Below are 26427 nucleotides of genomic sequence, written 5' to 3'. Positions count from 1 at the left end.
TGGTTTAGCGCCTGCCTTTGGCCCAGGGCGCGATCCTGGAGACCCGGGATCAAATCCCACGTCGGGCTCCCGGTGCATGGAGCCTGCTTCTCCCTCTGCCTGTGTCTCTGCCTCTCTCTCTCTCTCTGTGACTATCATAAATAAATAAAAATTAAAAAAAAAGAAAATTCAGTCAATATAAAGGATAAATTATGGAGAAAGATCCATAAGGAAACAGGGAGAGATGAGATCCAGGGTTCATGTTGGAAGACTTAGCCACTGACCAGAGGCTAAGTCTCTTCCATTCATTTCAGAGGAAAAACATCTGTAACACAGATGCAGATATCCTTGGAAGCTGGATGTCCTTGAAGGAGTTCCTATCTAACAACTTCTCTGTTCTCTTTGAGAAAATAATGATGTTACTTGCTGAGAAAGGAGGAGATCAGGCAGTATCTGGAATGGAAGTCTTAGGGAGATTAGTGAAAGTCTGAAATAGCTGTTATAGGAAATGGAAAGGAATGCTATACAAGGCCATGTTGAAGGACTACTGACATCATCAAATCTCAGCTTATGTTACAGAACATGAAATTGGAGTTGTTCCAATTTGAACAGTTGTATAACCTTCTTTATCACTATTGAACAGCCCCAGTACAGAGCAAGTCACTCTGAAAATAAGTGGTAGAAGCAGAGTTCAAACCCAAAGACAGAGACAGTTATACTATTCCAGTTTAGGGCTTCCAGGGCAGAAATGGCAGATGGGACAAGAAAGAAGGAGTTTGAAGTATTGGTAAAAGGTGGTTGAAGGGGGATCCCTGGGTGGCTCAGCGGGTTTAGTGCCTGCCTTTGGCCCAGGGCATGATCCTGGAGTCCTGGGATCAAGTCCCACATTGGGCTCCCTGCATGGAGCCTACTTCTCCCTCTGCCTGTGTCTCTGCCTCTCTCTCTCTCTCTCTCTCTCTCTCTCTCCTCCCTCTGCCTGTGTCTCTGCCCCCCCCTCTCTCTCTGTCTCTCATGAATAAATAAATAAAACCTTTTAAAAAAATAAAAAATAAAAACGGTGGTTTAAGTGACAAAAAAATGGGCTTATTGTTTGACACAGAAAAAAGTAACAACAGGGGCACCTGGCTGGCTCTGTCAGTAGAGCCTACACACTCTTGATAATAGGGTTATGAGTTGAACCCATGTGGAATGTAGAGATTACTTAAAAATAAAGTATTTTTTTAAAGAAAAAAGTAACAACAGAAATGAAGTGATGGATGAGAAAAATCAGGGATCCAAGGACTGGAGATCTCTGTAAGGTAACAGAATAAGTAGAGAAGGAGTAACATAAGTGAAAGAGCTAAGAAAAAAAGGTATAAGAAGTTGTTATCAAAGAATGGAAGACTGGTATTTAATGAATGTGAGGGAGTTATCTGGTGATGAGTGGATAACAGAGAAGAGAATGGGTGGAAGATGAACTTGCAAGATAACTTCACCTTAAAGAAAGAGTTCTATACTCTATACACGAGGGTGGAGAAATAGTGGCTTAGAAATGGCACTAGGGAACCAGAAAATCCTGATGCCATCTTAAGGACCTGTGGGGTATGGGAGTATGAACAGCTTCTACTGGAGAGGACCACACTATCCATGCAGGAGAGCCAAAGCAAAACGCTATTCCCTAGACAGGCTGAGAACAGAGTTGAGTTGATTTCCCAAAGGTGCTGCTAGAAAGACTGGGAGGGAGAAACAGTATCACTGAGCCAAGAGGTAAAACCAACAAGTTCAAACAGATTCTATGGCATTTTGTTTTCTGGTTCAGTATGTGTATTTAATTATTAAATTTTCTTGTCTATTACTTACTGCGTGAAGTCTTTCCACAAGTTTTTGATCACCAAGACAATTTTTAGTGTCAAACCAAGAGTCAAAGTCCTGTAGAGGGGTGAAAATTCTGCAGTAAGCACACAGGTGGTTGGCTTTTTTTTTTAATAAACTCTATGTCATATAAATTCTTATCCAATGATACAGCAGTAATTCATTTTTAAAGCACTTTCAAAAATGTGTTCACTGTGATGGTCAATATTATTTACTTTTCAAAATAGCTAAAATACCAGAGGAGTTAAAATTTGAACTCCACCAGCAGTGTTTCCTTAAAAGACTTTTATTAGGCTTCCTCATACCATGGTAGCATTACATCCAGTTAAGAGGTAGAGTAAGAGTCAGAATATAAAATTGAAAGCACATAATGATAATGAAAATTCTAAATAATAAAAATAAGCAAAAGCAAGATAAGGTATACAAACCAATGGATAGCTGAACTTGGTACTTTTTATTATCAATTAATTTCAGGAATGAGAAAAATCAAGCTCCAATGTCCTTAAATCATTCAATTCAGTTTGCTGCACTAGCATAACCTTGTGTTAATGATAAAAACAATGTAAATCATACATTCACAAAATAAGTTGTTTTTCGAATCACACATCATGAGGTCTTTAGTACTTACCAAATATTAATGACTATAATAATCAAACACCATTTTAAAGACTCCACTTGCCAAACTAGTATGTAGAAAGCCCTTCCAATTTAATTAGAAGAAAATTTTGAATTTACAATCGTGAACTCAGTCTATCTCATATCATAAGTTCTTGACAACAATGCAATATTGGCAAAGTTTAACAGGCAGAATAATCTCAAAGAAAAGAATCATTTCTCTAAATATCCCCATTTGAAAACTGTGCACTTAAGAACTTTTTTCTGAGAAAACCAAAATACACAAAGAATTACAAATGAAAAAGAATTATAAATTTCAAACTACATTCTATGCTTTGAAAACAGATGTCTGTGAACATAAGAAAATTACATTTAAAACATATGACTTAAACTTACATCTGCAGAATTAAAGACATCAGGCAATAAGAAGTTGAGTAATGCCCAGAGTTCATGCAGGTTATTCTGCAAAGGTGTTCCAGTTAGGAGTAAGCGGTTAGTTGACTTGAATTCACGAACGATCTCTGAAAGCTGGAAAAATAATAGTTATGTTAACATTGCTTTATTCATCAGAATGCTCAAAATTCAGCTCTTTATCCAACCAATACATGTTTTGAGTAAAATAAAACTTGAAAATTATTTTTCTATAGAAAAATATCCTAGCTCAGGTGATATTGCCACAGTGAATCACAACTAAATAAAATCTTCTAGGCATTTCTACGCTTACAAGAATGCAAATTACAGTCATACCTGAGACTCCTCCCTCACTTCAAAAAAACTTATTTTCTCCATTTTGGGTCCACAGAAACAGTCAGAACTCCATGGAATCCAGGCTAATCACTGTACATACTAATATCTCTTTCTCCCTGCTAATCATGTTCATCTACATACCTAGCCAAGTTCTAACTTGGCCTGGTGACAATTTCTAAGCATGAGAGTTGCACCCATTTTTCCTATCTTGTATTAACTTTCTAAATATAAGACTATAAAAATTAAAGCACAAAAGGATAAAAGAACAGTAACCTTTGTCAATAAAAATGCATGTTTTTATAATACTCTTAAATAATTATTCTCTAACATGCGTCTTTTTTTATTGGGTATTAGTTTCAAACTGAAATTAGTATGATCCACCTGGTGGTTTTGCTCCAGTTCTGTCCCTGTTTCTCCCAAAGTAGCCCAGTGATCCAAAGAGAGGTTCATCATAATAATTGATGCTTTTCCTACTGTTGATGGAGTTGAATGGCAAGAAATATTGATATTTTTCAAAGTTAATACCACACTCTAATTCACACAAGTCAGATAATTCCAGGAAATGATTTTTTCTAATCCTTATGAACACACATAAGCTGGCAGGCTCCTCAATAAAAGACAAATCAATGCAAATGACTTTTGTATATTAAATATTACCAAAATATTTAAATACTGTAGCATAACAGAGTCAGGCTGCAACAGGTATAGCAAATGAACACTTAATTTTCTTTATATTAAAAACTGTTCAATTTTCATTTGTCTCATATTCAACAATTTAAACTTTAAAACCATTTTTATTTTTTAAAGATTTTATTTATTCATGAGAGAGAGAGGCGGAGACACAGGCAGAGGAAGAAGCAGGCTCCATGCAGGGAGTCTGATGTGGGACTCAATCCCAGGACCCCAGGATCACACCCTGAACAGAAGGCAGATGCTTTAACTGCTGAGCCACCCAGGCATCCCCCTAAAACCATTTTTAGAACTGATTTTCATTTACATTCTGTGAATAAAATCACAACCTTCTAACCCATTTTTATCTTGAATACACAAAGGTAAACAGACATGGTAGTTAAAAGAAAACAATGACATTGAAAATTGGCTTACCTTGGATTTTTCATTCTTTATTCTGTGAGCCTCATCAATGACTAGGTATCGCCAATGAAACTTTTTAAATACAGATTTTTCTTTAATTACCATCTCATAAGAAGTAACACAAACATCCCATTCTCCTGGCATCATTTCATCACGAATAAAAGCAGCCTAATGCAAAATAAAGTTCCTTATATTAGAATACACTAACAAGATGGTCACAGAATTAAAACATCAAGAGAATATCAATAATTCTAAGAGACCTGGGAATCATTTAGTCTCATCCATTTCAAAGATAGGAAAACCAAGGCCCAAAGACACATTTGTGAGCAGTTATCTGGATGACATGTTAATATATTCATCAACAAAAGAGAAGCAAAGGCTTCCCTTAAACACATACAGTATATCCAATAAACCGAAGTTCTTATCACTAGATGACTATATCACTAAGCTCTCTTCATAAGACAAATGATCCCAAAAGACATAGGTGAGATAACTACTTTCTGAAAACTATATTCTTACCAAGATCCAAGCATTACCAACTATTATAAACACAGTTTTACCAAATGAAAAGAAATCATTATACATGAATGATTTCAACTTTTGGGATCTCTTAATATGTTCCTTCCCTTTCTAGTAGGAATGAGTCACATATTTTGTTAAGGGGTCATGAAAAGCCTATTCATGTTTTTGTGAACTTCTTGATGTTGATGTGAGGCTACAAATATGATTTGATAAAGGGGACTTGCTCTATCTAGTACAGGAGGCTATTTAAAACAGTGAGACTATTTAGAACTATTTTTAAATCTTCACAGGCAGTGGCCAACATACTTGCCAAGCTTACGGAGAGCATTTTTAATTTGAATGAACTGAATTTTAGGTGTTACAGGTCAAAATAAAACCATAGAAGTTACAGGGAGCAGCCAAATCTATATTGAGAAGGTTCTAATTAGCACTGTAAATCTAAAATTACAAGCATAAACAAAGTAATTGTTAACTGCAAACTCATTATTTCATAAATTCTCAGTTATGGACCAAACACACTGTTACTCATTCAACAAATATTTACCAAGTGCCCATATGTATAAAAGAATTGCCTGAACTAAAATAGAAGACAGAAAAAAGTCCTTTGTAGAGATTTCAGTGGCACTCTGGAAAGTGGTCATATTTAAAAAGTTAATTAAAACATTAGGGAACTAGAGGCAACATAAAGAGAACCAGGGTGCCAGACCCCATTTGGTCTCACAAACACCCTATCTTTGATTTTATGAAACACTAAGTTTAATGATTTCTCCTGCAGTTTCATGAAACATATGCATATTTTTCAATTAAAATTAGCCCTACTTTGAAATTTGTGTAACAGAATATTGAATATCACATAATCCAAAAGCTCTCACTTTATAGTTGACAAAATTAAGGCCCTTCAAAAGTCACTCAACATCACAGAGTCAATAGCAAATCTAGAACTAAAACCAGATCTCCCGTTCCCATGTCCAAGATCTTTGATGCCTCTGGAGTGGAAAAAGAAGGGGTCAAAAAATCAAGTTTGGTGGGGCACCTGGCTGGCTCAGTCAGTAGAGCATGCAACTCTTGATCTCAGAGTCGTGAAATCAAATCCCAGGTTGGGTGCAGAGCTTACTTAAAAAAAGACAACTAGGGCAGCCCAGGTGGCTCAGCGGTTTAGCGCCGCCTTCAGCCCAGGGTATGATCCTGCAGACTCGGGATCAAGTCCCATGTCAGGCTCCATGCAGGGAGCCTGCTCCTCCCTCTGCCTGTGTCTCTGCCTCTCTCTCTCTCTCTCTCTCTCTCTCTCATAAATAAATAAATAAATAAATAAATAAATAAATAAATAAATAAATAAATAAAATCTTTAAAAAAAAGACAACTAAAAAACCTTACTTGGGATTCACATTTCTATATACTCCAGGACTACATTAGCATCAAACTGGATCCAGACTATCACTGAGAATTTCCCAACTCAAACAAGTATCTGATATAATCTAAATCAAATTCTTAGATAACACATTGACCTCATAAAATGTTTACAAAAGGCCAGGAAACCATAAAGACCCAATATATCTATCCCATATGATACCAAGGTTCAAATCCGTCTAGGAGTAATGATCTGGATTTTCTCTATACATACTGACATCAATCAAGTCAATTAAGTGTTGAATATAGTACATTACTCATATTACTAATAATTACCAGTTTGCAAATTCTATTGCCCATGGCTCACAGTAAAATTATAGTTTAGATTGTAATCCTTAAAAAAAAGGAGTAATACATATCCCCACCATGTGTGAAAAACTCTATTTTCCATTCTACTATATCTCAATGTTTTTTTTTTTTTTTTTTTAAATTTTTATTTATTTATGATAGTCACACAGAGAGAGAGAGGGAGGCAGAGACACAGGCAGAGGGAGAAGCAGGCTCCACGCACCGGGAGCCTGATGTGGGATTCGATCCTGGGTCTCCAGGATCGCGCCCTGGGCCAAAGGCAGGCGCCAAACCGCTGCGCCACCCAGGGATCCCTATCTCAATGTTTTAAAAAATTAAAATCACCACCAACATGAATTCCCAGTATTAATGACTGCCAATATGAAGAACACGGACTTTGAAGATTGGTTTTCAAGATTTTAAAATTTTTTCTTAAAGATCTTATTTATTTGACGGAGAGAGAGTGCATGCACACACACAAGCAGAGGGGAGCAGCAGGCAGAGGGAGAAGCAGGCTCCCAGCTGAGCAGGGAGCCCGACACAGGGCTTGATCCCAGCATCCTGAGATCATGACCTGAGCTGAACGCAGACGCTTAATGACTGAGCCACCCAGGTGCCCCAAGATTAAAACAGTTTTGAAGCCACCAGTAGAATCCCAACTTCCATGGGGTAGAGATAAGGTTGTCACAAATTAAATACATCTACTCTTTCTTTAAAACTCCCAGATATACTTCATGAAATCCTTGGATTCCATATAATATAGTGGAAAACCACTGACAGTTTTACTGAGACATAAGAAAATGCAAGCATACATATTTCTTCTTTGCTTATGATCTTCAAGAAATAATTTCAGCCAAAAATCAATACTTTAGAAATGCAAAGTTTTATAAAGAGTGGTATTATATTAAAGAACAGCAGTGAGGGGTGCCTGGGTGGCTCAGTCCATTCAGCGTCTACTGCCTTCGGCTCACGTCATGATCCCTGGGTCCTGGGATAGAGCCCCTTGTCCGGCTCCCTGCTTAGCGGGAAGTCTGCTTGTCCCTCTCTGCCCATCCCCACTGCAAATGCACTCTCTCTCTCCTTCTAATAAATAAATAAATAAAACCTTAAAATAAAGAAAAGAACAGTGGTAAGAAAGAGTTCTAAATGACTAATTTGCCACTGGGAAATACCAGGCATATGGAAGAATCAAGTCTGTAATTCGAAATTTATGAGTTCAGTATTTCAACATTTAAATTATTTATAAGTTAAATTTAAATAAATTTATGTAATTTTTCTTCAAGCAAAATGATAAGAATAAAATTACATAATTCATTATGCTACCATTCTTTTGAGGATATCTTTTGATAACCTATCTAAATATGTAAAATAGAATAAATCTTTACTCTAAACTATGTCCTCTGGAGGCAAAATAAAGGCAAAGTTTAATAATATGCTTTCTAAGCTGATTATTCATTTTTACATTTTTGCATAATTTATTTCTTTTAGATTAATTCTACAGTCCTAAGTAACTGTAGCCTACTAGATTGACAAATGGCTAATTTAAGCAAGAGCCCAGAGCTTCTAATATCTAAGAATGTATGCAGATATGTATTTTTTTATTCAAAGACCAAAACTGAAAGCTGTGTCTATGCATAAACACAAAACAGAAGGCTCTCCATAGTAATAGAAAAGGTTCCATTCATGTGTGTGTACACGTATACGAAGTCAAAGTCCAAAGTAAAAAATTTAAACAAAAATATTGTCATGCAAATTTACATATTTTTGGTGTCAAACAGCATAACTGATAGTGTCATGGAAAAGATATACTGTCAATAAAGACTTTTTTTTTAATAAAGACTTTTTTATAAAAAGTGATTTAAAATGCAACTCAAAAATACTGAGGTTAATGACCTAGTTGAAATTAAATGCAGATAAGCATAGTAACGGATCGTCTGTTATTAATAAGTAACATATCTACTTCACAGAAGTGTTGTGAGAATTAATTAATATATAAAAGGCACTTAAAACAGAGCCTAACATAGAGTTATTTACTAGTAGCAGTCAACATCAATGCCTTTTAAGGTAATAGTATGCAACTTAACCCTATAAATTATGTTGTTCTTGATGGCCTCTTTAAACCTATTACTTACTCTCGCATCCTTGTCTCCAACGAAACAAATAACACGGAGAGATGGGACCCATCGCTTAAATTCATTCATCCAGTTGTATAAAGTAGACTTTGGAACTAAAACCATGTGAGGTCCAGGAATGTTTCGGTAATGTTTCAGGTAACCAAGCAAAGCAATCGTTTGTAAAGTCTTACCAAGACCCTGCATTACCATTACAAAGAAAAAAATCCATAAACATTTATTTAATGAAACATTTTGTTAGTGGTAACATTACAAAAGACATTTGCCAACTATGTCACATAGGGAAAAATTTAAAGATCTTTGTTTTTTTTGTTTTTGTTTTTTTTTGTTTGTTTTGTTTTGTTTTTTTAAGTGAATAACCATTGCAATTCGTACTTACTGTGTGCACAAAAAGAAACCAGGAACTTGCAAGTAGAAAGCTGCTTTGTTGCTCCTCCTTTTTAATTTAAGATTTTATTTATTCATGAAAGACAAAGAGGCAGAGACACAGGCAGAGGAAGAAGCGGGCTCCATGCAGGGAGCCCGACCTGGGACTCAATCCCAGGTCTCCAGGATCAGGCCCTGGGCTAAAGGCAGTGCTAAACCACTGAGCCACCTGGGCTGCCCATGTTGCTCCTCTTAAAGGAACAAGCAGTCTACTTTATCATTTCTTCTAGCGGCAAAATTAGTACTTTTGTATGTATGTGTTTCACACTCATTCCCTTTACCAGCCTGCTCAGACACTGATCTTTATTTCCCACTGTCCCCAACATTATTACAGCCCAGGCATGAAATATTCAGACTATGCATCTCAAGGGACTTGTGGCTCTCTGTACTTGCATCTCACACCCTTGAAGACCTACAGAACCATAAAAGAACCAGAACATAAAAGAACTCTGCAGCCAGAAGGGGCCTTAGAGATCAACCGGTCTGGTGAACTTTTTAAAAAATAACATATTGAACACCATGAACTTGCCACCTAACCAACAAGAGATATCCTATACTGTGTGGCTTTTAAAAGAGTTTCTGGCTTTATCTCTATGCAAGCTATATATTTGCTTTGATAAGCCTAGGTTTAAACTATTATATAGGGTTTATCCTAATATTTCATTTAAGGAGATGCACCAAACCTTAAAATAGGGCAGCCCTGGTGGCTCAGTGGTTTAGCGCTGCCTTCAGCCCAGGGTGTGATCCTGGAGCCCCAGGATCGGGATCGAGTCCCACATCGGGGTCTCTGCATGGAGCCTGCTTCTCCCTCTGCCTGTGTCTCTGTCTCTCTCTCTCTCTCTCTGTGTCTCTCATGAATAAATAAAATTTTTTTAAATAAAATCTTTAAAAAAAAACTTAAAATACTTAAAATTTCTTTTAAGTAATTCCATTTTTAGGAATCCTATGGAAATAACTGGAAAGGTGCAGAAAAAGTAAATTACAAGTGTTCTCAAAACAGTATTATTATGTACCAAATACACACATATACCAACCCATATATGCTAAATACACACAATATGTACTATATATATACTACACATCAACCCAAATGACCCGCAATAAGGGAGGAAATGAATTATGGTAATTCCCCCAGATTAATTATTACACAGTAATTATTTTATAAATATTTGAATTAAAAAAATAAAAATAAATAAATAAATATTTGAATTATGTAGAAAATAAGTATGAATGTGAAGAAATCAGAATACCAACTTATATGTACAATATGATCTCAGCTATGTAAAATAAATACATCTGGAGTTAAAATACTAAAATGAAATATACCAAAATGTCAACTATGGTTATTTCTAGGTAGCAGAATTACAATTTACTTTCAATTTTTCGGGATCCCTGGGTGGTGCAGCGGTTTGGCGCCTGCCTTTGGCCCAGGGCGCGATCCTGGAGACCCGGGATCGAATCCCACATCGGGCTCCCGGTGCATGGAGCCTGCTTCTCCCTCTGCCTGTGTCTCTGCCTCTCTCTCTCTCTCTGTAACTATCATAAATAAATTTTAAAAAATTAAAAAAAATACTTCCAATTTTTCCTTGACTTTTTTCCAGATTTTCTACACTCCTTAAAGTATCTTTCCCTTTTTTAATAATTAAAAAGTATCTGGTGTCAGCACAAATTCAATATGAAGGATCTTTAAATCCTTCATATTTAGGCTGCAGCCAAGAGGAGCTTGGGGCCAATAATCCTCCTGATCTTTCTGTTATCCAATTAACCAAGCTCCTCCCCCTCTGAGTTAACTGTAGTCTCCAGCCCAGAATACTAAATATAAGGAGCTACAGACCCTTGATTTAAAGGACCTCTTGGGATCCCTGGGTGGCGCAGCGGTTTGGCGCCTGCCTTTGGCCCAGGGCGCGATCCTGGAGACCCGGGATCGAATCCCACATCGGGCTCCCGGTGCATGGAGCCTGTTTCTCCCTCTGCCTGTGTCTCTGCCTTTCTCGCTCTCTCTGTGTGACTATCATAAATAAATAAATAAAAAAAAATTAAAAAAAAAAATAAAGGACCTCTTGCCACACAGCTAACGGTTGCCCAGCATCTATGGGACCAACTACTACACTACATGTTATAGAACATAAATAGTCATGTGGCTCTTCTGGGTAAGAGTGATAGCAAATATGGCTCCAGAGTCACATAAATATGAATATCACTGGGTCATAAAGATCTAGAACTGCCCCCCTGCCCTCTCTTAAATCCTATCTTATTCATTTGGTCTTAAAATACCAATCTAAGCCTTCATATACTCCCTGATCTGGTGGAATTAGCATCTTAAATAGCCTTTCTTTCTTTATTTGGTCATTTTATTTATATGACCATCATTCCTTAGCTTACTTCTCAGGTTCTATCTGGCACTATGCTACATCAGGACTCAACATTGCTCTTTACTTTTTTTTCATTAATCTATCTATTCACTTTCTGACTGCTCACGCATTGAGGTTCTTACATTCATTGATTCATGCTTTCATCATTTATTGTTCGATTTATTCATTCACACATTTAGTATTTGCTTTATATACCCCCACTTTACTACCAAAAGGATTTCAGGTCACCTACAAAGAAAATATGTTTCAGGTAGCCTACAATGAAAACATGGAAGATAAATTAATGGTAAAATAGAAATAAAGAAGGGCCAAGAAAAGATTAGAAGATATAGAATAGAAAAAGGCACAAAAGACACAATGGGCCTGCCATTACATTCCACAGGGGCTCGATTTTGGCATTAATTCTGGCTCTGAGTTTCCTGGAAGCCAAAGTGCAAACAAAATCAAAATTACAGGGAGGTTTTTTAAACCTATAAGCAAATCACACTAAGAATTTTGTAGCCTGTGAAAGTATATGTTCTCAAGGTTATTTAAAGAAACAGTTCTAGAGTTTACAAATGCCCTTTACATTCTAACTAAATAAAGCAATTAGACTCTAAGCCTAAGGCAATACAGCTCAGGTATTTCAAATTTACATAAAAATCATTACTAAGATTGTGTTTTTAGCTATCAACTCCTTACCATTTCATCTGCCAAGATACCATTGACTCCATTTTCATACAGAGAGATCAACCAGTTCAGCCCTCGAATCTGATAATCTCTCAGTGGTCCTCCTTTCACATCTGAAAAAGAGATCAAGGCGTTTCATACTTTTGTTAATACAATCAAGAATATTTTTCTAAAACCTAATTGAAAAAAAACACCAACGCAATGAGATACTTACATGAAGGTGATACCTCGAATCTAACACAGACATTAGATGTTTTCCGACTCTCTGAGAGGAGCTCTTCATCTTCTTCTTGTTCTGTGCGCCTGTGACGGTAGCTGAATTGAAAAGAAATATCTTTATACTCAACTCAAATACTAAGCTATCAATTAAGTCAGTATATCTGTCATGAAAAAAATGAGTTATCTAAGGTCTTGCTTAGAAGTTGGTAGAACCAGCCTGCATTTTTACTGATTCCTAGTGAGAAAAAATTGTTGCCTCCAAAACTTATTTACATTGACAATAACCCCATTTTTAATACAAAATTATACTCAGTAAGCAAAGAGGGAATGAGAGGAGAGGGAGAAGTGGGGACAGAAGGAAGGGAGGGAAAAAAGAGGGAATAAAGTAGAGAGAGATGCCAACATACTCTCCAGCAGAAATTAAGCTTTGCTTGTCATCTTTCTTTATTCGAGGACGTCCCAACTTCATGTTCAGAGGAGAGGTTGGAGATTTCTGTGCTGAAGGTTGAATAAAATGTGCAAAAAGTTCTGTCTGCTTTAATAAAAATTCAAATCTCTTTGCTCGGTCTGCTTTCTAACATACAAAACAAAAGAAAAAATAATGATTTTCTTTTTTACTCAAAGTTATTTAACAAATACTTATATTGCCCTTACTTTGTACTATGTTCTCAACACTTTCAACATATTAACTCATTTAATGGTCTTAATAAACTTATGAGGTAGGTACTAATATTATCTACATTTTACAGATGATAAAAGTAAAATATGGAGAGAGTAACTAACTTGTCCAAATTCTCATAGCTAGTAAACAGCAGAATTCAAAAATGGCATTTTCAGATAATTTGAATAGAAGCCAAATGATCTAACAGTAGTAAATGCCCCAACAAGCAGTACCCTGCTTAAAGAGTCAGGGTCAAAAAGCAAAAACTTTTTCTAAAACGTAATGATTTGGAGATGCCTGGATGGCTCAGCGGTTAGACGGCGGTCTTCGGCTCAGGTCGTGATCCCAGGATCCGGGATCAAGTCCCGCCGCATCAGGCTCCTGCGAAGAGCCTGCTTCTCCCTTTGCCTGTGTTTCTGCCTCTCTCTGTGTGTCTCTCATGAATAAATAAATAAATCTTTAAATAAATAAGTAAAATGTAATGATTTTCTTCTCCCAAGTGAACAAAATAAAGCATCATAACATACGATATATCCTAAATACAGAAATATAAATTATTAGCTATGATATACATATACCATTAACTGAACTCTTAGAATTTTCAAATTGCATCTAGATACAATTAACACCTTAGAATACAGTGTCATCTTGTCTATAAATATTGTCAATGCATGGTACAATAATGTAATAAATATTTCTCTCTTCAATTACAATGATCTGGAAAATTGCACTTTTTTATTTATTTAAGGATTTTTATTCATGAGAGACACACAGAGATAGAGACACAGGCAGAGGGAGAAACAGGCTCCCTGCAAGGAGCCTGATGCGGGACTCAATCTGGGACCCCTGAGCCAAAGGCAGATGCTCAACCGCTGAGTCACCCAGGCATCCCAAATCACACGTTTTAAAAAGATTTTACTTATTTGAGAGAGAAAGAGCACACAAGAGTGGGGAGAGGGGCAGAGGGACTTGCATAATCCCTGCCAAGCAAAGAGCCCAATATGGGGCTTGATCCCTAGGCCCCAATATCATGATGTCAGGCAAAGTCAGATGCTTAACTGACTGAGCCACCCAGGTGCCCCTGGAAAACTGCACCTTATGCTAATAACATAAAAAGTTTGTCTTCAAAGCAAGCAGGATTTGGGGGAAAAACATACACATACACATATAAGTACAATAGTTAATATATATTAACTACTAAAAATTGGTATGTATTATATAATTTCTCAATTCTGCTCACTTCGGCAGCACATATAATAATTTCTCAATAAATTGTAAAAGGGCATATAACTTGTACCATAATAATAAAATAAAACTTCACTATAGAACCTTAGAAGGTCAAAAGATATATACATCATTTTAGATTTAAAAAAATGAGAATGATTTTTTAATTCCCAATCACTTTCTGACCACAGGGTAGAGAATATTTGATTGCTAATGAAGGATGCATAATTAATAACACCAGAAATGTACAAGGGTTCATTAACATAAACACAAGAATTAGACAAATATATTCAGACCAGAAGCTGGAAGGAGGCCAAAACCTTTCCATTTTATGTTATCCTCACTGGAATGTTGTTTTTAGAGTTGTTAAAACATTAACTGTCTACGTTAGATGTGACCTTAGACATTTAGGCAGGGAGTTTGGTAAAATCACTATGAACAACTAAAAAATATCCTTCATCTCTACTTATTTTTATAATGTTCCTGCAAAAACAACCCCTCAAAAAAAAGATCAGTTCCAACTACCTGTTAATTTCTCTTTTGAGTTAACCAAATTCACTAGTTTTGAAAGATCCCAAGGCATAGAAGTCTAGTTAAAATGAAAGCTAAGATATGAACTTTGGTGTATAAAAATTAAATTAAATATATGACAAAGCAGTAGGTGGGCATAACTGAGATTATACTGCTTAAATATGTAATATTTCCATGTACTGGGCAAATGTCCTTTCCTTCAGAAAATGTATTACTATGCTACATTTCACAATATGTAACATTAATTAATATATCCAAAGCAAGAAGAGGAGAAAAAAATATATCAGTCTTACTTTGTAACCTGCTTTCTTTCAGCCATACTGATGTTGCCACTGATACTTTCACTTAGTGGATACAGTATCTATAGCATAAAACATCTTACGTGGGGGCAGCTGGGCAGCTCAATCAGTTGAGCATCTGACTCTTGGTTTTCACTTGGGTCGTGATCTCGAGGTCCTGGGATACAGCCACCCCTCCACTGAAGTTTGGGCTCTGCACTCAGTGGGGCGTCTGCTTAAGGATTCTTTCCCTCTCCTTTTGCCCCCCCCCAGCTTGCTTGTGCATGAGTGCATGCTCTTGCTCTCTCTCTCTCTCTCTCTCTAATAAATTGATAAATCTTTTTTAAAAATCATCTGAGGAGCCTGGGTGGCTCAGTCAGTTAAGCATCTGACTTTTGATTTCAGTTCAGGTCAAGATCTCAGGGTCCTGGTTTGGAGCCCCTGCTTGAGGATTCTCTCCTTCTAACTCTGCCCACCCCACCACCTCCATCCCCACCACTTGCTCACTCAAGCTCTCACACACACGCTGTCTCTCCTGTCTCTGTCTCTCAAATAAATAAATAAATCTTTTAAAAAATCTTAGGGGCACCTGGGTGGCTCAGTTATTGTCTGCCTTTGGCTCAGGACATGATCCCAGGGTCCTGAGATTGAGCCAGGGTAGGGAATCCCTGCTCAGCGGGGGAGTCTGCTTCTGGCTCTCCCCAACACTCTCTCTCAAGCTGTCTCTCTCTTAAATAAATTAATAAAACCTTTAAAAAAATCTTATTATGGGTTAAAGGGCACAGAACAAAAGTGAAGAGATAGGATGTCTGTTCCCAACTATTGCATAAAATTTCTCTGATCCTTATTCTCTCATCTGAAAACAAGAAGATTCATTTATTCAACAAACATCTTTTATGATTGGAGGGGGGCACCTGGGTGGCTAAGTCGGTTGGACGTCTGACTGGCTCAAGTCATGATCTCAAGGTCCTGGATCAAGCCCAGAGTCAGGCTCCCCACTCAGTGGGAAGTCTTCTTGAGTTACTCTCCCTCTGACTCTGTCTCTGCTCCTCCCTGGAGCTTGTGCTCTCTCTTTGCCTCTCTCTCAAATAAATAATTTTTTTAAAACCTATTATGATGAATTATATCTTAAATTACTTCCCAACTGTAAAATCTATGATCCAATATTCATTATATATACACATGTATTTTTTCACTCTTTCACATCTCCTCTATAAAAATCAATTATGGTGAAACTAATGTAAGACTGAGTATCAACTATATTTCAATATCAAAAACATCAACTATAGTATTCACTGTCCTACCCAAGAATATATTTACCATTTTCTCTTCATATTCTGGGTCCATTTCCTTCTCAGATTTGGAAGCTTTAGCAGCAAGTTTGAGTTGAAATGAAGAAACATTTTTCTAGAATTTCAAAAAAATAAGCTATCAAATTACAAAGCAAGATCTTAAAAGTAGTCAGCATTCTCATTTGAAAAAAGTAAAAAGTAATTAAATACTAAATGAATAAATGAACATGAGCCACACATAAACCAATGATGAGAGCATGTCATGAAGCAGGGCTTATAATTAGTCCAGTTCTGTGCACCTGAGGTCCAACAAAAAATCTGAATTGTGAAAGCCAGAGAAATAACATTAATTCAAATGAACACCAAAAGGTGAGACATTGAGCCTTTTCACCTATTTTTTAATTTAAAGTATAAAGAAGATATAACCATTGAATAGATTTAAAATCTAGAATATGTTAATATTATCAACCACAAACCAAAAAACCCAAGGAAAGTAAATAATAATTCTCAGAAACACTTCTTTATGTAATGGAAACAAGCCAGATTTTCGGAAGAAGACTGTGGTTTTTGTTCCTGAAAAGACACTTTTCATTGTTTCCATATTCTAATCTGAACATTTAAACTTTTTAGTGTAATGCAATGTGTTCATTTCTATTTAAATAATAAAACAGTACAGTTTTAAATTTTTGGTTTATGCTAATTTTCTCCAACTGGAATGAAAAGAATTTTAAACCATATCACAGAAACATTTTGTGGAAGCAGTTTCTCAAGCTATCAACTATTATTAACTTTTGATATGTAAAAAGTTGTAATTTAATTAAAATGAATATAAATCAGCTTCTTAAAAATAATGAAATTATCTGGAGGGTTATATTTCATGCATGCCATCCTTTGTAAAGATAAGCTTGTACATGTAAATTTAAATAGGTATATAAAATACACCTCCTTCTCTCTAAGAAATGGAGAAATAATAAAAACACAAATATACCCCTTAGCACTCGAGCCAAGAGTATTTCTGTTTTTTTTTTTTTTTGAGTATTTCTGTTTTAACACAGACTTCGTGTTAGTCAAAACTCAAATCTGTTGGTGAAAACTAAAGAAATCATGTCCATTTTATAATAGCTTTTGTCAACCAGTTCCTGAAAACATAGGTCCTAAATCAACAACAGAATGTGATCTTAAACCTAAGAAAGACATGACTCCAATAGTTAATTAATAGGTCTTCCAACATTTACTGAAATTTCTATTTTGAGAAAATCCAAACTAAGATTATGGAATTTGACCCTGGTCAGGGTTATACTTTGAAGCACTGATCAGATACTGTTCAGTTATTCTTAAATAATAGACATCTTGTTTTAAGCATGTCATATGTATGTATCATCTATGTGAGATGTTTTGATATAATCCTGGATGGACAAGAAAAGTGCTAAAATCCCCTCAACCCCATACTTTCAAACTATCACATATACTATAAATCCACTTTTATTTTCAAAGCAACAAGTTAAAACTGTGTTTAAAAAAATCACTTTTATCATTACTTGAAAAGCTACATGAAGTCTAGTTTTCAACTTTCAAAACAGTGAAAATTACTTCACTTCATATGCACAAGTATATATCTAATAATGTGGGACATAGATTTCACTTACAGAAAAATTAAAGCTTGAATTAGAAAAAATTTCACTCAATACTCTTGCCTACCTTGTGGTAGAATACCATAAAATTTAATTATATGCTAATTAAAATTCCTAATCTTGAGCAGTGCTATTAAAAGCTGTGGGTAATTACTTAATTGGCACTATCTTCCACAACAAATTTTAAAATACCTACCTTCTAAACCTCCTTTGTAGATTTTCAAAAATACACTTCTCATACAAGAAAAGATAAAAGGTGACTAAGATATTCTAATTTCTTATGGATTTTATCATCTGGTAGTTTAGATGCCATGAGCATACAGCACAAGATCATCAAGATGCCTTGTCTTAAAGACCATGACCCTTTTTCTGATGTTTTCATTACCAAATACACCAACTCCAACTTCCAGCATCAGGTTATCCAATTATCACTTAAACCAAGTAAGTTCAAGAACCAAAAGATAAGCCAAAGTATCTTTCTACAGCTAAATGTCACAAGTCAATCTACTCTCATCTATTTTATGCATCACAAAATGCTCTTATTCAGGGCCTATTTTCTTTTATTTGATACACAATTCTAGCAAGTTTGATAATCTGGCTTGCCATACTACGGAGAATAAAAGCAGCAGCAAATGACATGAGAAAGACCATTAGAAGTCACAAAAATAACACAAAGAAAGGATGGCAGAAGCCCAGGATAAGACATGAGTCTCTCTGCAGCAACATCTCTTTTGCTTACTATTCAGGTGTAATTATTTCCCTCTGCCCACTGCATTACTTGTACTTTGGGGGGGGGGGTTGTATTTTCATAGTCATTGTAAATGGTCTTACGGTTTTGTAACATCTATATCCTCTATCCTAAATTATTTCTGATGGAAGTAGATTAAGTGTCTAAAAAATGATAGCTAATAGCCTGACAATTGAGGCAGGAGGGATAAATATCATTTAAAAAATCAACACAATACTGGAAATGTCTGAGAAGTGGTTATTAAACTGAGGAGAAACAGTCTCCTGCATCTCAAATGCCTTTGTATCATTTGCAGAGCATAACTGAGGAACATGAGGAACAGGTTAATCTGTACTTTCAGTACATCACTTAAAGGAGGCAAGGGAGTGAGCTATCTATTTAGGTTTGGAGGGGTGCCAAATAACTTTATTTGAAGGAATGAAACAAACAGAAGAACTTAAGTGGATGTTTTGGTCCTCTTTAGATTTTTTCAGGAAAAATTAAAAAGATGTAGTGACTAGAGTAAAAAACTTCTGGTATTCAAAAAGTTCCTGCCATGCAACACCTCATTTCCCTATGCTGAGCAAACAAATCAGGTACTTTTAGGGGAATTTCTGATGAGGATACAGAATTCAGGAATAGATAGATATCAAGTCAATGTTTGTTACATAAGTTTTTCATTGATTCTGAATCTTTTCACAATTCAAAAAATTTACAGAATCTGTAAATTCAGCAACCTGTACTGCCATACAAAAGACAGTTTAGCCCTTACATTTGCCCAGTCTAGGAAATAAAAGACACCTAGATTCATTTCTGAATTCCTCACTAATTGATTTTATATTGATACTTGGTATTTGACCCATCTTCACAATATTGTCTTACTGATCCAAGTACTGTATAGATCTTAAAAATTGCATGTTTTCTATGGTTTTCACTTCCACTACAATTGTCTTCCTGTTTAGTCAATCTTGAAACAGTAAAAGATGTCACTTAAACAACTGCTGCATTTACAATTACGCTAATTCACGGCAAAAAGGTGTTAATTTCCTTCAAAAGCTTTTAATTTGGTCGTATCATATCCGATAATGATTCAGACAAAGCCACTTGAGATATCTAAAGCGTAATTTTAATTACCTACCGTTTTTTAATTGTGATATGCCTACTGGTACACGGAAACAAATCCACCCATAAATGATCCATTCTACAATTTTATTATACATCAAGAATCCTTATACCCCATCCTATTTTTTATTTCAAATTCTTCGTTTTATTTGCATGTCCTCGTCCATATGAAATGTGCCTTATGGAGAGAATACATATTTTCTGGATTTGGTTTCAATAAGGTGCCTGAGAGGTCTCCTTATGTATGTTAGCAGCAGCTCATCCTAGCGACGCTGGGTTAAAGAAAAATAAAAAATAAAAAAATAAAAACCCTGCGTGTGTCCAGGAGCCAGCAGCGCCCACTAGGAGAGGGAGGCGGAAGCCTGGAAGGCTTGGGGCCGGACTGGGGGACCATTTGGGTGGCCCTGGAGTGAAACACTATACCGTCGGGGGCGGGGCAGGAGCGGGTGAGGGTGCACACGTTGGAAATTTTCCTAAGCCAGCGTCCACGGTTCCACAGTTTGGGGTTTGGATTGCGGCCGGGGCGGGGGGGCGAGTAGGACGCGGAGAGCTCATTTTCTCGGGGTGACACCCCCGCTTCAGCAGGAGGGGACCAAACGAACAAGGGATGTTTTTTTGTTTTTGTTTTTGTTTTTTTTTTGCTGCCACCTAAAAGGTCGACATTGTCATTCAAAAAAACAAAAGTCTCTCCTATCGTCCTCCGCCTCCCAACTATCAGCACCTCGAAATTCAAATTAAAAAAAAAAAGCCCAATCAGAACCCCTTTTGCGCGGGTGTGGGATTGAAGGGCCCAGATTTCCCAGGCAGAGGCCGACGGGAAGGGGGGGAGAGGGAGCGAGCGAGAGGAGAGGGAGAGGCGGAGGCTTTTTCCTGCACAGCCCCATCCCCCACCCCGTTACCCCAGTTCCGGGAATGTGAATGGGGCCGGGGGCTGTCTAGGGGCTCCAAAACCCCCAATCCCCGGGATAACGGGCACCCTCCACCCCGCGCCGCGCCCGCGCCCAGCCCCGCCCCCGCCCTCCAGGCGGCCCGGAGGAAAGGGGGAGGGGAACCAGTGCTAGACTGTTCGCCGCCCCCACCCCCCAGCGCGCCCTCGGCCCCCAGCCCCGCGGAGCTCCACCGGTACCTGTCGGCGCCGAAAGGTCAGGGCTTGGGCCCCTCAGAGGGGCCCGGCTCAGGATTTGTTCACCATACACACACCCCCTTCCTATTTACCTCCTTCTTCTTCTCGCCCTTCTCTGTGGCCACGGTGGCTTCGGTGGCCGCGGCGGCCGCTCCCTCCTCCTTAGAGGTGGATGGCCCCGGCTGCTCGTCCTCTATGACCACGATTGTGGCGGTCGCATTAGCGGCTGCCACGGTGGCTGCCACTGCAGCGGAGTCCGGCTCCATGGCGTTGGAGCGGGAACGAGAAGGGGGACGAGGAAGGGGACGAGGGCTCCTGGGCGGCGGCAGTGGCTGCACTGGAAAGAGCTAGATGGAGCAGGGTGGGGAATCACTCCGCTTCCAACCCCTTCGCTCAGCCCCCCCTTCTTTAAATAACCCTCAACCCTGCCCCACTTCCGTCCACCCACCCTACGTCATGGCCTCCCCCCGTCACCCTCCCCCCTTCCTCCACCCCCCCCTCAACGATCGCGAGACTCCCCCTCCCCACCCAGAGCCCGGGCCGGCCCCGCACGACCAACTGTTGCCTGAGTGTGGGGCGCGGACCAGGGTGGAGGCGGGAACCCACAAGCCCGCGGCTCCCTAAAAAATCTCCTTTCCCACACGCCCCCAACAGTCAGCCTGAGCTCCCCTCGCAGATGTGTGCAGAAGGAATCCTCTTTCCCTTAAATCTGCTCTTTGTACCTCGGGGCGCTCTCCCCTTCTTGCACAAAGAACTTTTCCTCTGCCTGTAACTGCACTGTGAAAGGTCTTTCTCACCATTTGCAAAGCTCAGAACCCCTCTGGGGACTGCCCTTTCCCAGGTCCCGAAGGGGAATTGGTAGTGCTCTTTGCACCTTTGCAAATTCTGCAGAAGGAGAAGCACTCCTTGAATCTCTTGATTGCGGCTGCAAACATTCTCTTACAAGGCAAAGCGTGACTCTTGGGCTGTATGTATATTTGCTCTATTTGCAACTCTGGTACTTCTCGGATGGCCAATGTGCAGGGGCCCTTCTTTTGCCTTCATCACTGGATTTTAAAACTCCTTCAGGAGGACGAGGTCAAGGGCCTCACAGAACCTAAGGCTAATCTTGGTCGGTACCCAATATTAGTAATTGGATTGAATTACTGTGAGTTTTTTGGAGCGTGTTCTTTTTGTACCTCTGTTATTAAGTAGTAATTAAACACCAGTAATGTGCATGATCGTGGATATAAAAGCATTCTGTAAAGGTTGGAACTGCATACAATGTCAATCATTAAATATTATTGTCTCTATTTCTTACCACTTATTTTGATCAATAACGGGAAGATTTACATCTTAGTTTTTAAATTTCAGTCATTAGGGAGGAAAGTCAGCAAAACATACCAAAAATAGTATTCCAAACTACAATCACAAAATCTGCGATTTCCAAAATGAAGCAAATGCTTTTGAGAATGTAAAGAAATCATGATTAATTTCCCTCAACACACCTTCCTAAATTACCAACTAAAATCAAGTGATTTTTGTGAATGGAAGGAAGGCACACAATGGCCCCCCAAAGATACCTCTTTTTCCTGGGGATAATAGCCTAGATTCCTTTTTGTTTTAAGCTGCCACTCATTAGTATGCAAAATCCTTGTGACATTTTAGCTAGTATTGGTCATTTACACCTTTCTGCGAAGGATTGTGAGATCCTGTCCAGAGACTGGTTTTACATAGAGACTTACAAGTTTATAGAGGAAAAGAGCAAGACACAGGTGATTGTGCCACTGAGACTGGTGGTGCTAGCTTTGCTCTGATTTTACTTTCATTATGTGCTTATCATTTGCCCTTGTTTCTCATCCTGAAGTACAACCTGTGTACTATGCAGTAGGTATAGGGAGTCTCAGTATAACAATGGTTCATATTTCTGGAGCATCAAGCTTAGTCAAAAAGTGGGACAGACTTAAGGCACTTAAGTGATCATTTGAAACACCATTTATTTCTATTAAACGTGCAGACATACTAAGGAATGAGCTACAGATTTTGAACTGTCTCCAAAGAAAAGCTTGAGACTCCTGGTTACACATCCTATCCCTTCCCTACCACCTGTTCTATCTTCTCAGTCACTAAAAGTTGTTTGGTGGGGAAGTTCAGGAAGCAGTGAAAGAGAAGGATGCTGCAATGCATGCATCCACCTGACTTAAAAACGATCCTTCTAGACAAGCTGAATGGAAGATTTCTTTTTCACCAAACTGTAGCTATAGGAGGATAGAATTCCTCTTTCCTTGTCTGGGGCTTCAAAGGAAAAGAGGTCAGTAAATATTTGTTAGCTGTTGGTGTGTTCCTGCTTGTGAAGATACTTTGTTACATTGTATTTCTCGTTGCCAATGTCCAGTATTTCAGTTATGTCATGGGATAAATGCAATTTTGTGAGGACATCTGGGAAACTCACATCCCTTTATGACACTTTTTCTGTGGAAACGTATTCCAAGTTCCAAAAAATAATCTAGAAATTAATTTGGGGGACAGAATATGTTTGGACACTGGCAATTTTCCATGTATATATAATGTGATATTTCCTTTTTCAGAATGGCATGGCTGAAAGTGCTACCAAGTAATGAGTTTGGCTGGAAAGGTCAATGCTTGGTCCATAGACCTTGCTTCAGGATTCATGTAAATATTGCCCTTTGGCTTGTGGCAACAGCTGCTATTTACAGAGCATGTGCTATCCTTATTTGCAAATCTGCCTAAAATTCATGATCTGTAGACTTTGTTCAACAAGAGTCACTTCGTTTCTGAGCCTTCTCAACACCTTGCTCTATCTGCTACTACTTCCTCCTGTTTTGTCTTTTCATTTGAAATGGTCTTTAATTGATATACTCCAGTAAGGTAGAAGAACAAAGCAAACTTTTATGGAGGAACTTGGGGCCATATTTGGAAACTTCAAGACTAATCTTAGTCTACTGAACAATACATCCATTTTGGCAGATTGTGAATATTGCAGAAGTTATCCAATAGTCATTTTTATGTAGCCAAACTTGTTCAGTAGCTGCCAGAAGGCATGTCCAATGGTGTTATTAAGTACGTTTATAAAGTTCATGAAGGCAAGGTCAAAGACTTGATGTTCATTCTCTTATCCTGTATCTGTAATTTATCATTGAAGCCACAATATGACTTAAAACTACATTGTGATCCCATGATCAACGTTCTTCAGAAGCCGGTACAAAGGATTCTGGTCACAGTATCTCACTTACAACTATAGTAACCATTCTGTTCATAGCAGTAAGCTTTCTCACCATTCTTTTTTTTTTTAAAGAATGTATTTATTTGAAAGAAAGAGAGAGAGAGAGCATGAGAGAGCACAAGCAAGGGGAGCAGCAGGCAGAGGGAGAGGGAGAAGCAGGCTCCCCATCGCCCCGTGGAGCAAGGAGCCCAATGGGGGACTTGATCCCAGGACCCCAAGATCAAGATCCCAACCAAAGGAAGACACTTAACTAACTGAGCCACCCTGCCGCCCCTCTCATCACTCTTCTTGAAGACATTTAAGTTGGTGGCATTTTTGAAAATGTGGTATTTCCTCAGTGCTCCATATATTGAGGAAAAGGTCATCATAATGGCTAGTATGCATCAACCATTTCTTGAACGCACACTATTGAATCAAGCACTGTGCTAGGTTCCTGACATATGATATTGCTAATCCTCCTGGTAATTTTATGGAATAAATGTTGTGATCCCTATTTTACAGATCAGAAAATGGAGACAACATAATTCATCTAAGGTCTCCCAACTAATGAGTGACAAAAGCCAGATTCAAATCCCAGACTGTCTGGCTCCAAACTTCATCTTTCCACTTCACCTTTATTAAGTTCTTTGTTCTTCACAGGGCTTCCTCCTTGACAGTAGAAATCATATTGAGAAAATTATTGAAAAATATTTCTGCCATCTATCTCCATTGTGTTCCTTTTGGATTTATGAGAAGACACTGTCACTCTTAAGGCTCTGGTAGTATGCACGGCTAGATAATTGCTTTAGCTCCACATAAAGTTGTTATAAGTTGGAGGTTAGAGGATAATTTGGGATTCTTGCATGGCATGTGCCCAAAGTAAATTTTCAGAAGGGTAATGGGACTCAGGACAGTTAGAGTGCAGGGTGGGGGAAAACCTAAATGAAACAATGTAAATGTGCAAGAGGAAGGGTTTGCAAAATGTTGTACAAAACATTCATAAATGGAATACTATGCAATCTTTATCAATGATTATGGAAGGATGCACCTGTTGGCCTAGAAATATGCTGCTAATAGATATAGTTCTTTTCCACTTTTCAAGTTTTTTTATTTGTTTCATTACATGTATATAAAGTATTTGAGTCTCAACAGTTGAGATTATGTTAAAATATATACTCAGAGAACTTCTGCTAAACACTGCCTTATCTTTTTCCTGCCCCTAACCAGTAGGCACTTCAATATTCTTTTCAGTTGTATTTCCCATTTTTACACCCAAAACGTGACTATGCCATATTCTCCACATGTAGTGGAGAATTAGATTAGTAGTCTTTCTCAGATATTTTTTAGTTCATTATATAATCATGTGTCTTCCTTCATTTCCTAGGTCGTTTTCGTCAAGGCAAGTCAATATAACAAATTCCGCTTAATAAGATAAAAGTAGAATAGATGTCTCACTCCTAGGCCAACTGTGTAAGAGCCAATTTGTGACCTTCTTGTTCCCTGTTCCGTTGCAGTCATGATCACAGAAGCTCCTAATATATTGTTGGATGAAAAAAGGCAAACAAAAATAGAATGATCCTATTTTTTAAAAGAAAGAGAGAGGAATAAAGAAAGAAACTGTTTACATAAATAGATTTCCACAAAGGAAAAGATCTCAAAGGTTCTACTCCAAACGTTAATAGTAGTTGTAGGAAGGTAATGGGATTATGAGTGACTTTTTTATTTTTAGCCCTCTATTATTTCTAATTTTCCTTGATGAAGGTGTTTATACTTATATAATGAATACATAGCATTTTAAAAGATTAATTGAAAAGTATTGCTCAAAACTAGACAGGTTGAGATAATCCCTAACAGATGGAGTAGGAGCTAGTAGACAGGATGAGCCAAAAAAGGGAAAGAACAGTTTCATACTAAAGAGACAATGCAGTCATTTAATATGTAAAATAAGAGAAGAAATATAAATTACTGGTCTGTTTACAATAATGTTACCTGGTTAAGGAGCCATTTTAGACATTATCATTTTAAGGTGTATATAAAAGGATTTTTCTACTTTTAAAAATTATCACACAAATCCTACCTCTGAAAAAAAGAGGGATCCCTGGGTGGCGCAGCGGTTTGGCGCCTGCCTTTGGCCCAGGGTGCGATCCTGGAGACCCAGGATCGAGTCCCACGTTGGGCTCCCGGTGCATGGAGCCTGCTTCTCCCTCTGCCTGTGTCTCTGCCTCTCTCTCTCTCTCTCTCTGTGACTATCATAAATAAATAAAAATTAAAAAAAAAGACTATTTGTGAAAAAAAGATATAGCCAGTTTTTTAAACA

At 37.9% G+C, this 26427-nt stretch overlaps 1 protein-coding gene across 6 annotated transcripts in view; it reads right to left on the bottom strand.

Moving 5' to 3' along the window:
* Positions 1-21330, bottom strand: part of SMARCA1 (SNF2 related chromatin remodeling ATPase 1) — a 73062-nt gene extending 51732 nt beyond the window's left edge. For all 6 annotated transcript variants that reach the window (XM_077889538.1, XM_077889537.1, XM_077889539.1 and 3 more), the window contains exons 1-9: positions 21001-21330; positions 16334-16420; positions 12727-12893; positions 12315-12415; positions 12113-12213; positions 8634-8813; positions 4297-4452; positions 2842-2973; positions 1819-1887 (exon numbers count right to left, since the gene is read on the bottom strand). In XM_077889538.1, the coding sequence (XP_077745664.1) occupies positions 1819-1887; positions 2842-2973; positions 4297-4452; positions 8634-8813; positions 12113-12213; positions 12315-12415; positions 12727-12893; positions 16334-16420; positions 21001-21174 (1167 nt within the window). In that variant the 5' untranslated portion in view covers positions 21175-21330. The remainder of the gene's footprint in view (positions 1-1818; positions 1888-2841; positions 2974-4296; positions 4453-8633; positions 8814-12112; positions 12214-12314; positions 12416-12726; positions 12894-16333; positions 16421-21000) is intronic.
* Between the last annotated feature and the right edge of the window lie 5097 nt (positions 21331-26427).

Source organism: Canis aureus, chromosome X, assembly GCF_053574225.1.
Source record: "Canis aureus isolate CA01 chromosome X, VMU_Caureus_v.1.0, whole genome shotgun sequence".
Taxonomy (NCBI): domain Eukaryota; kingdom Metazoa; phylum Chordata; class Mammalia; order Carnivora; family Canidae; genus Canis; species Canis aureus.
This window is presented reverse-complemented; position numbering and strand designations above follow the sequence as displayed.